The 12467-nt window shown below is 36.0% G+C and overlaps 1 protein-coding gene across 1 annotated transcript; it reads left to right on the forward strand.

Annotated features, from left to right (window-relative positions):
• Nucleotides 1-1962: 1962 nt before the first annotated feature.
• LOC143616326 (uncharacterized) lies at nucleotides 1963-7057 on the forward strand. The gene is made up of 5 exons (XM_077089189.1): nucleotides 1963-3445; nucleotides 3540-3724; nucleotides 4305-4475; nucleotides 5008-5463; nucleotides 6600-7057. Exons 1-5 carry the CDS (start codon nucleotides 1963-1965, stop codon nucleotides 7029-7031), a joined length of 2727 nt encoding a protein of 908 aa, XP_076945304.1. The 3' UTR covers nucleotides 7032-7057.
• Nucleotides 7058-12467: the final 5410 nt, after the last annotated feature.

Here is a 12467-nt window from a genome sequence, read left to right on the forward strand (position 1 = left end):
CCCCGCCGCATCGCACGACCATCCGTCTATACTATATATAATGTAGCACTCTTGGGCAAATTAAAACACTAGGTTTTAAGTAATTTACAATATTCAAAACTTTATGTACACCCTATAAAGCATGTCGCATAGGGGCAAAGTTGTCCACTATAAAATATGTTTTACGTAAATTCAGTTTGTTGGGAAATAGTTACAAAATTGGCACTTAAACTTTACAATCCTTTTGTAAATTTAAGAAATTGTTACAACTTTTACCCCTCATCTTTACTCATGTATTTGCCAGGTTTATATATTTTCTTATTTTTTTTCTATATCTCTAAATATATTATGTTTAAGGAAAAACAGAGCTTGCTAATGCATCGTACTTTTTTTTGTCGATGTTTCCATATAAAATATATCCAATACCGAGGTACGGTTTATAATGTACAAGTCACTAAAGCATTAATGTACAATTCAAATATGTAACTATAAATAAATAAATTGTTTAAACACATAAATATGCATTAAAGTACAACCCATGTTATGTTTTAGTTTATAAATTCTGAAAGTACAAATTCAGTTCTCCATTCATACAACTCACATTACGAAAACAAAGCAACAAAATCAACTCAAATTAATGTTGTACGAATTTGTAACGGCTTCACAAAAAGTATGAAGGCCAAACTTAAACCGTGGGCATAACCGTTAGCAATAGGTTTTCGTCGAAAACCGAAAACGACCGGCCAAAAGTTAATGAAAAAAATCAACCGTGAAATCAAGCCATTGACCAGCTTGAACGGTTTTACGGTTTTAAATCAAACAACGAACATCCATAAACTTGTTACATGACTACCAAGGTATGTGTTTCCCGCTGTATCACGCGGGCACCCGCCTAGTATATATATAATATAGGAGTGCGAGACCTCTTAAATCTTAAGAGGTACCACTCTTGTTCCATATTATACAAGTAGCAATGCATAGAATTTTAAGAATTAAGGGATAATATAGTTTTTGCACATTTAAAAATAATTTACTATAATGGTCCTTCAATTTCAATTAAGTTTTGTTAATTTATTAAATAGTTACATAATTTCAACTCATTCTAAACCAACTACCCCCCTCACGACTTTTTAACGGCCATAACTTTTTTACACGTTAATATTTTTTTCTAAAAAATTACACCATAAAAACGAACATTTTATTCTTTTTAATTTGAGTATGGCATTGCTATAGTTTATTAATTTAAAAAAAAACTAACATGTTACGTGATTACTAGTTATTACTGCAACGGGTCGGGCATGTTTGGCTAATGGTGTCGAAACGAGTTAGGGTTGGAACATGTTAATAATAATAAAAAAAGGTTAATTTAGTTCATGTCGGGATGGGTTTAGTTTGAAAGGGGTCATGTCAAAACGGGCTTCGGGTTAAAACGTTTTCTGGTCGGAACATGTCCGTAAAAAGGATTGGGTTAAAAAGTAGTTTATTTGAAATTATTGTACATTTCATCTTTGCTTCTTGGTTGTCGCCGCCGGTTACATGCGTTCAAGCATCATTTACGCGGATGACAATGTTTATACATATTGGATTGCTAGCGCATAAGCATTATGTGGTGCGCTTATTGGCACCGGTTACACGTCCGATGCCACGTTAAATGCATACCGTCGTCGGGTTACGCATGTACTGTTGTGAGGTTACAAATGTACTAACACCAGTTGCATTTGCACGTATACCGCTGCATCCCGAGAGCAACTGACTAGTAATAGTTTAATATATGCAGTAACCCAAATATTTAGCTCATCTCAAATGTAATATAACAATAACAATAATAATTAGTAAGAGTTTTGTTTTCACAAACAAATTACAAAACCTCAAAAACCGACATTCAGCATTTGATAGTTAATAATACGAGTTATCTTTTCACTTATTTTGGCCTCCTGTTTGGGTTGGTTAGGGTTTGAAGCTGTAACACACAAACAAACGCCGATGTCGATGATTCCGTCGGAGCTGTACCCGAGCCAAGACGACCTCCAATACGAAGAAGAACTCCTCCGTAACCCCTTCAGCCTCAAGCTCTGGTGGCGTTACCTCATCGCCCGTTCCCAATCACCCTTCCAAAAGCGAGCCATCATCTACGAACGGGCCTTGAAGGCCTTGCCCGGCAGCTACAAGCTCTGGCTCGCCTATCTCCGCGAACGCCTCGAACTGGTACGTAATCTGCCCATCACTCATTCGCAATACCAAACCCTAAACAACACCTTCGAACGAGCCTTGGTCACTATGCATAAAATGCCCAGGATTTGGATTATGTATTTGACTAGCTTGACGGAGCAGAAGCTTGTTACCAAGACGCGCAGGACGTTCGACCGGGCGCTGTGCGCGTTGCCGGTTACGCAGCATGATAGGATTTGGGAGCCGTATTTGGTGTTTGTGAGCCAGCGGGGTGTGCCGATTGAGACGGCGTTGAGGGTTTATAGGCGGTATTTGAAGTACGATCCGGGGCATATTGAGGATTTGATTGAGTTTTTGTTGCGGTCGGGGTTGTGGCAGGAGGCGGCGGAGCGGTTGGCGGGGGTGTTGAATGACGATCGGTTTTATTCGATTAAAGGGAAGACGAAGCATCGGTTGTGGTTGGAGCTTTGTGAGCTGCTGACGCAGCATGCGACGGAGGTGTCGGGGTTGAATGTGGATGCGATTATTAGAGGGGGGATTAGGAAGTTTACGGATGAGGTGGGGCGGTTGTGGACGTCGTTGGCGGATTATTATATTAGGAGGAAGTTGTTGGAGAAGGCGAGGGATGTGTTTGAGGAAGGGATGACGACCGTTGTTACGGTTAGGGATTTTAGTGTCATTTTTGATGCGTATTCGCAGTTTGAAGAGAGTGTGCTTGCGTTGAAGATGGAAGGTATGGACGAGAGTGAAGATGAAGACGAAGAGGAAGGTGAAAACAATGGTAATGATGAAGAGGATGATCGGCTTAATGTGACGAAACTAGAACACAAGCTTAAAAGATTTTGGTTGTGTGATGAAAAGGATGTGGATTTAAGGATAGCAAGATTAGAGCATCTTATGGATAGGAGACCCGAGCTTGCTAACAGTGTTCTTCTACGCCAGAATCCGCATAATGTTGAACAATGGCATAGGCGAGTGAAGATCTTTGAAGGCAATCCAACTAAGCAGATATTAACGTATACCGAGGCGGTGAGAACAATTGACCCCATGAAAGCTGTTGGAAAGCCTCATACTTTATGGGTTGCGTTTGCTAAACTGTATGAAGCTCATAATGATATTGCTAATGCACGGGTGATATTTGATAAAGCTGTGCAAGTTAACTATAAAGCGGTTGATAATCTTGCTAGTGTATGGTGTGAATGGGCTGAGATGGAACTTAGACATAAAAACTTTAGAGGTGCGTTGGAGTTAATGAGGCGTGCGACAGCTGAACCGTCTGTTGAGGTTAAACGCAGAGGTAACCAGACTATAATATTCTTTTATATTTACTTAATAATTGATAAGTGGACTTTAGAATTACAACTTACACTTGTTAATTCTTTTTGTTTCAGTGGCTGCTGATGGCAATGAACCAGTTCAAATAAAGTTACACAAATCTTTAAGACTTTGGACGTTTTATGTTGATTTGGAGGAAAGTTTAGGCACTTTGGAATCCACACGCGTGGTTTATGAGAGAATCTTGGATCTTCGTATTGCCACACCACAAATTATTATAAACTATGCAATGCTGTTAGAGGTATGTAAAAGCTACTCTTTGTTTCTTTAACATACACACTTATTTTATGGGAAAACTTCATAGAACAGTTGAAGTTTAAACAACAGATAATAAAAACAAAAATTCAAAAACCCTATAGTAAAAGCAGTACCCAACAACATTAAACAACAGAAATTAAAAAGTTTAATTAACATAAATTAATATGGAAAAGAACAAGGAGAGGATAAAGAAGTCGTTAATAGAAGAAAGAAGTAAAAGAAACTCACCATGTTTATCAAGTGTTGCTGACTTGCTGGATATTCGAAATTCTGAATAAACAAATAAACATGTGGAAGAAGTTAAAATCGTAGGTAAAAAAGGTTGAAAGACTATAATCCGCATAATTATTAGGAATTAAGGAAAATGATCTGACATGCCATCAAGGTAACCTGTTAAAACACAAGATTAGAACTGTAAACCAAAGTTGAGTTGACTTTAGTGACACGTAAAAATACCGAGCTTCTTTTGTGGAACAGATGGGAAACTTGGTTACTATTGTGTAAAGTTATACCTTTTTTATTAATTACCCTTCACTAAATAATACGTGAATGTTGTTTTTCAGGATAATAAGTACTTCGAGGATGCTTTTAAGGTCTACGAACGAGGCGTGAAAATATTCAAATATCCACACGTGAAAGACATTTGGGTCACATATCTTTCAAAATTTGTCAAACGATACGGGAAATCCAAGCTTGAAAGATCCCGAGAGCTATTTGAGCATGCTGTTGAAATGGTATGATTCACAATATTAATTAATTATTTACAAATTACAGTTTGGCTTGTAAATGAACCTAACGAACACAATCGGGCTTGTTCATGTTCGTTGTTGACACAAACATTTAATGAGCGGATTTTCTTGTTCATGTTCGTTCGTTAAGAAAATGAACATGCTTGTGCCTGCTTAATTCGTTCGTTTATATTTTAAACGTATGAACATTAACGAACGTAAATGACAAAAAAACGAACGTGTTCGTGTCTGTTTGCTTGATTTAATTGGGTGATGGCTGATATATGACGGGCCAATTAGTATTTGGTATAAATTTGATTAAATATGTAATATGCAAGCAAACATAAACAAACAACGTAAACGAACAAACATATATGAACGTTTATGAACAGACACGATGTGTGCTCATTTTCATTTATTTAACCAAACGAACAATTGTTTATGTTCATGTTCATTTATTCATTAAATAAACGAACATAAACAAATTTTCCACTAAAAAGTTCAAAAAATGTTCACTGAACGCTTGGCTTATTTATAGGCACCTGCTGAAGTTGTAAAGCCATTATATCTACAATATGCAAAACTAGAAGAGGATTATGGTTTAGCTAAACGGGCCATGCGCGTTTATGATCAAGCAACGAAAGCGGTCCCACCAAACGAAAAACTGAGCATGTACGAAATATACATAGCGCGAGCAGCTGAGATATTTGGAGTTCCAAAAACTCGGGAGATTTATGAGCAAGCGATTGTGTCGGATGGGCTTCCAGAAAAGGATGCACTGAAGATGTGTATCAAGTATGCTGAGCTGGAAAAGAGTTTGGGGGAAATTGACCGTGCTCGGAAGATATACGTTTATGCGTCTTGGTTGGCGGACCCGCGGCCCGTTGGTGAGTTTTGGACTAAGTGGAACGAGTTTGAAGTAAAGCATGGTAATGAGGATACTTTTAGAGATATGCTTCGTATTAAGAGAAGTGTTGCCGCAAGACATAGCCAGGTATGTTGTAATGTTGCTTTTAGTTTTATTTTTTGTTACGTTTATAAGTTAGTTACACGTTTGCTCCCCGTCTTTCTAAATTTACACCTCTGCTCCCTACTGTTTACTTAATTGTAAGACAGATGGTCCTTGTAGCAGATGTGCGTTAGCTTTTTTTTTTTAATATGAAGAATTGACAAAAATACCCTTGATACTGTGCAAACCTTTTTAAAAAATAAAAAAAATACTGGTGGGACCCACTATTAAAAAGACAAGAAATGAAATGATTAAAAGCTAGTGTTGGGACAAAAATGGGAAGTAGCAAATCTTTGTTGTTTTAATAAAATATGAAGGGGCATGTTGGTCAATTACCAACAGAAAAGTTAACCCCAATCCCACTCAATGACCACCAGCATCTAGGGGTGTGCAAGAAACGGAAAAAATCAAACTCAAAACAAAAACCAACAGTTTGTTTCTATGTTTTCATATAGAGTGAACTTTAGGTTCGGTTTTGGTTTTGTATGTAACTAAAACTGAAAATACCAAAGGGATCTGAATTTATGGTTTTTAATTTTTGATTTTTTGAATTTTAAGTAATATAAGATTTTAATAAAATAGTGTAACTTGTATATTTTAGCCCAGATGTATAATGATCAGTTAATTTAACTTAATAAAAAGATCTTGACTTAAATTCATTATTTCCGGCCAAAACAGTTCAAGCCCATGCGGTGAAAATGAAAACCCGGAAACTGGATCGAACCTAAACTGAAAAATCAAAACACTGTTTTTAAAAAACCTCAAAACCAAGTTTCTAGTTTTTTGTTTTTTGGTTTGGTTTGAGCCCTAAACTGACACAGGCGCGCTTAACTTTTTTTTGTTAGATTTTAATGAAATGACAAAAATACCCTTGATACTAAAATGGAAAATCTTTTAAACTGCGGAACTTGCTATTAAAGAACAGACAAAAAATGAAATAAATGTTGGAAGATATTGATTTTGTATACGAGGGTATTTTGGTCAATTACTAAAAGCTGAAAGGCTAACATCCATCTACTTTAAGGATCATTTGTGTTACAGTTTAGTAAACAAATAGTGAGCAAATGTGCAATTATTTATACTTGGTAATAAATATTAACTGCTTTAACTGATTCTTTCAGACACACGCGATGCTACCAGAGTACTTAATGCAGAAGGCTAATGGTGATGAAACCGGATCAAAGAAAATTGAAGAAGATGAAATGGCTGCTTTAGAAAGAAAAGTAGCGCCTGCCGCCGCTACTAATATTGCCACCGATGACACCAACACTGCTAGATTTGTGCATGGCGGTGTACAGCTGTCAGAAAAGGAGTCGGGATTGATTCATAACAGGGAAGAGATTGAGCTGCCCGACGGAAGTGGAAGTGATGAAGATGAAGAAGATAATGATGGCAAAATTGAAATTAAACAGAAAGACGTGCCGGAAGCTGTGTTTGGAGGGCTGATTAGGAAAAGGGATGAAGAAGAAGCGAAGGAAAAAGAGGGTGAAAATGGAGATGGTGGAAGCCGGCTTGGAGCGCTTGAACGAATTAAGCGTATGCGCCAAGGTTAGTTATATTTTCAGGCTTGTGTTTCATCTAAAATTTTGTATTTTCAAGCATTTTACTCGAGAATTGTTTACAAAGTTGTTGTAAAAACTTGTTCTTGGTGCTATTTCATGGGTATTAAGTCTGAGAATCTTTTGTGTGTTAGGATTTTGTTTTTTATTAGAATTTGGTAAATTTGTGAAAGTTTTAGGAAAATTTTCATCATTTGAGCTTAATTTTCCACCGTTTGGCTTTTGATGAACAAAAAGGGTCTTGTGTACCCAAGATTTAACTTGCCTGCTTTGTACCCAAGATTTTACTTTTAATATGTTCAAAGCTAATTATATTTTGTATATTTGATTTAGATCTAAAATAAGTTCTGTGATAATTTTTTAAAAGTTTATAGTTTTTAAACTCCTGTTGTTTATTGAATAATTCTTTTAAGTTATATTTGGGTTCTTCATGTGTTTAAAGACATCTTGAAATGGGAGAGGCCTATACACATCATTTATTAATCAACCTGCTATTGATTTTATGTTATATGGTTGTAGGGATGTGTTTTTTTGTTTATAATCATGTTATATGTTTATATATTGTATTACTGATGCATTAACATGTGGGTAATGGGTGTGCATCTAGCATACTGTGAGATGAGGGGTATTCTACATGGTGTTTCTATTGTATGACATTTAGGAAAAAGTTTTTAAAAAGGGAAATAAATAAATAAGAATACATAATAACTATAAACAAAAAAACGCAAAGCAAAATGGTACCTATACCACCACCAACAAAGATTTGGACATGTCACTTACTTTGTAGTGAATGCAAAGTTGAGCAGTCTTGAAGTTTAAAAGAATCACTAAAATTAAATATAGACATCAGTTATACAATTATACATTTTCTAGACCATGTGTTGTGATCGCGACAAGCATGAGGATGATGTGGCATACGAAGGTCAACGACAACATTACGGCCTCCCTCGCACCACATATTTGCGTTGCGAGCGTGGCCACGCTCCGTTCTTCATGCACCATGTGTGTTTAATGGCTTTGAACGTGTACATTGGGAGTTTTATGTATTAAAAAATATAAAAAAGAGTGAATGGTGAATAATGAGTATGGCATAGCTTGAGTGGTGGAGGTGATACTATGATATAGCGAAAGTGAATGGCAAACGGTGAATGATAGTGTCATTTTTTTAGCTTCCAAATAAGTATGCATTTCTAAAAGGTGAGGGTATAGTAAGTTCATGTGACTTAGTTATAGGGCAAGAGGAGTGCCTTCGGCAACCGTCAAATCGGGTATATACAACAATGGGGGTACGCCGCCATCGTCAGTTTAAACTCAACAAGGGGTAGTCAGTTTTGTTATACAGTACCCGATATAATGTGTGTGTTGAGGGGGGGGGGGGGGAGCGGGGTTGTTGAGAGGAGTGTTGACTATTGTTTAAGTGGTTTTAGGGTAGTGTATGGTCTAAAAACATAAAATTATGAGATTGGTGGGTATTGAGGTATCATGAGTGACAATTTGTACTTTATTTATTTGTTTATTGTTTTTTGTCCTAGGCCGAATAAGTATCATCACATATGGATTGATTTATATAAATTATTCAAAAACTTGTTACCTTAAATAAAGTTTTTTATTGTTACTACATAGTTATATTTTCGATATACTGAACAATAATGGCGAGGAAGAGACTAGAGAGTATCAAACAATGGAAATAGAACATACATATATGCATTGTTCATGATTATAACCACCACCTTGTCTTTGTCGGTAATTGTATAAATACACCACATGCCTGTTGGCTCCTCTATTCTTACATCCACATTTGGTGCTTAATACATATAATTTGTGCATTTAAGCGTGAATTCAAGAGTTACTGTGCATAAAAATAAGGCCAAACCTAACATAAAACTTACATGTTCGAGTTTTTAGTCTAAATGAGTTTTGGTCTATTTGGGTCGAACTCATTGAGCAAAAGGGGTTGGGTCTAGTTTGACCTGATGAGTATGTGGCTTGATGTGTTTAGCCGTTCATTCTTTTAATTTTATTATACCATTACCAATATAACATTAAAATTCTTGCATTTGTGTTTGCTATATTACCTCACTACTCATTCTCTTTCCTCTTTCTCTTTCTTCGTTTAATTCCCTGAGTTTTGTTGTGGGTCCAACCGGTTATTGATGTACCATGGAGTAATTTGTGGGGCGTGGAACTGGGCAAGACAACCATCCATGGCTGTGGAGGCTAGCGAGTTTAGACGGTTGCTAACCTTGTTTGAAGAGGTTAAACTTGGGTTGGGAAGAGATTGATTATGTCAGGACTTGTATGAGTCGGGCGCATTCTCGGTAAAAAGATTAAAAGGTAAGATATATATGAGCCAACTTACTCGATACCGAAGTATTCTTTTGTGTGGAATAATTGGGTGCCAAAAAAGGTTGACATATTGGCTTGGAGAGCGGGAATGGAGCGCCTTCCACCATTGGTGTCGTCTTATGTTGTTGTGCTCCGGATAAATCATTTAAGGTGCATGTAATAGAGGAGATGGGGGACAGATATCAATAGTTCAATACAATTAAATTATTTATGTTGTTTGTATAGTCGTTTTAAGATATATGTATTTGAAGTGCGTTATGCATATTAAAATTATACTTTCTTTTAAAGCAGCAAAAGGTCCGACCCTAACAATTAGATCATTGAAAACAAAACGTGATAACTCAGCCTATTCACCAATGAGTAAAACCATAACTAGGAAAATCATGTGCTCAACCTAGAACACAATGCTTTAGGCAAGACCCAAACTCATAATATGCCATAAAAAAAGTCATGGGACTAACTATGAACCAATTGGAAATTGGCTATTAAAACTATACTGTTAGTCTGTTGTAATAAATCTCACTAAGAGCACTCATATCCCATCCACTATCTCTCACTCTATCTTCAAAATATAAATAAAAAAGAAAATGTAACAAAAAAAGGTCATTACATCTCATCCATTATCTTTATCTCCAGCTCCCTAAAATTTAAAAATCCCACATGCACACTCCCTCAAAATTTAAAAAGCTACTACTCGCTCATACATATATATATATAAGAGAGTAATAAATAATAAAACAAAAGGAGAAAAAAAATAATAAAAAAGATATAAAGATACATATAAGGAAAGATGAACTTAATCAAATTCATTGATACAAGGCCGTTCACTAATACAGATTATATACTCCAACTAATCTTTCGGTACGCTAAGTAAAACTAAGGGATCTTTAGCAAGAGCTCTCTTCCATTTTATTATATAAAAAAATATAAATAAGAAAAGTTGTGCTTAAAATAGCATATCCGTGGTGGTTGGGATTTGTTCGCGATACCTCATTCTTCCAATGAACTATACAACTTTGGTACATGGAACGAAGCTAAGTTGAATAGGAGAATGCCGGCTTATGGGCCAGGAGTTTGAAGATACCCAGATGGGGACTCTAGCATTTACGGGAGTCTACTATAGTGGCTCGTCTGGTTGCCAGAACGCATCCGCTTATACTTTTTTCCTACACATCCCGACTCTAAGGGGTAGTCCACCAATGTTTTCCCCATCAATAACTAATTATAATTTATTATAGATAAATGGGCAAATTCAATTATCACAATGGATTTCTTAAAATGCTTTAACTTTTGAAATGGCGCGGCTATCTCGAAAGAACAGGCTTAAGTCAGAACTCCTTTTTGATGATGTTTATTTTTCGTTTTTTTGGTACTCTAGTAGAAAGAAAACGTGCAACATTTTTTGGATAGAGTGGTTGAAAAACCCTCTTATCCTGTAAATTCTTTGTTTTTTGCCCGACTAGTTGCTTGCTAGTTGGTTCCTTTTAACGCAATATCGTCGCTCAAAAGATAAAAAACAAACAACAAACAAACAAACAAACCAAACCACCACTCACTATTCTATAAAACTAATCGGTCAATAGCAAGGATTGAGTAGTGGGAGTCAAGTCCTTTAGGTTTGACATTTGGTTCTTACATAAGCTATAATATGCTACCGCGGGTTTTCTGTCTGTTGTGTGTGTTTAGACTAAATAAAAATCATTCTTATAAATTTACAACCTTGATAAACTTGTGTAAAGATATCATTTAAAAAATCTATACTAACACATGCTCATCACACCCCATTAACTCATATCGACATTCTGTTGGCTCTTTACCCTGGGATTAAGGAACATACCAGCTACCCCCCCCCCCCCCCCGCAATTAATTAAAGATGATTTCCTTAATATCATGGTTCTTAATAGGTGATCCCAATAGGTTCACATTAATTTCAGTTATTCCAATCGAACAAATACATGACCATGTCACTCGAGCTAATGAACATACCTGACGTGTGTGAATATATATATAAATTTGGATAAAAGTTCCACACAAATCGGGTTTTAAAAATAGGTTTTCACCTACAACTAAACCACACACGAAAGGCAAGTGTACCTATCGTTTGTAATAAAGTGTCGGCAAGAACCGAGTGTCAATCCATGGATACGGTAATTTTCTAGTACTAAATCTTTGTAAATGACTAACCGAACAAAGAAATGTTAATTTGAGTTTTTAACTAACTAAACTAGCATACAATGAAAACAAAGCAAGTAAAAATACAAGAAACAATCAATCCAACAAGACTACCTAGACACGCATTCACTCTACTAATGTGATAAAATAGTAATGATATGGTAAACATCATGAATCTAAACATAAATATTAGATTACAATCAAGCAACCTAATACTAACAAATAATCATCATGATGGGCTTCCAATCAAGAATTAAACATAGACTAACTTGTTTGTCAAAACAACAAAGTCTCATAATCAAAGGAAAGCTAGCATGAACAACATTCTAACCACCTAAGATTACACTAAATTAGCTAAACTCATGAATTAAACATCAACTTATGAAACTTTAACTAGCAAGTCATCACCAAGTCAAGAATCATAACAACACTCATCAATTTTCCAATATCAAGTGTAGGGTTTCATTGTAACACCCCGACCAAAGGCGGATTATACATCGGGGCGCCACATATTGTTTCATTACTCGTGACACTATTTGGGTGTCAATATTTAATAAATACATTCATTTGCGCACGCGCAAGGTATACACAAGATAACATAAAGCAACATAATTCATTATATTATAAGGCAAAATATTCGAACAACAATAACTTGTCTTGATACATTTTAATCTAGGTCCAAAAGTAAAAACGTCCTACGTGTCCACAAGCTCCAAATGTAGCTACAGCAAACCTGAACATGTGTTAAAATAAACGTCAAACACTTGCGTGTTGGTGAGAAATCAAGTTTAATACAATACATAGATAACAATAAATCTGCGCGCAACATGTGTATGTCTGGTTTTCAACAAGGGTGTAATCAGATCGGGATCAAGTCTAAGATTCATAGCTCATAGTCAATCTGTGCTCCCA

Source organism: Bidens hawaiensis, unplaced genomic scaffold (genome assembly GCF_021521415.1).
Source record: "Bidens hawaiensis isolate Kalapana, Puna unplaced genomic scaffold, B.hawaiensis_p1.1 tig00046810_1, whole genome shotgun sequence".
NCBI lineage: Eukaryota > Viridiplantae > Streptophyta > Magnoliopsida > Asterales > Asteraceae > Bidens > Bidens hawaiensis.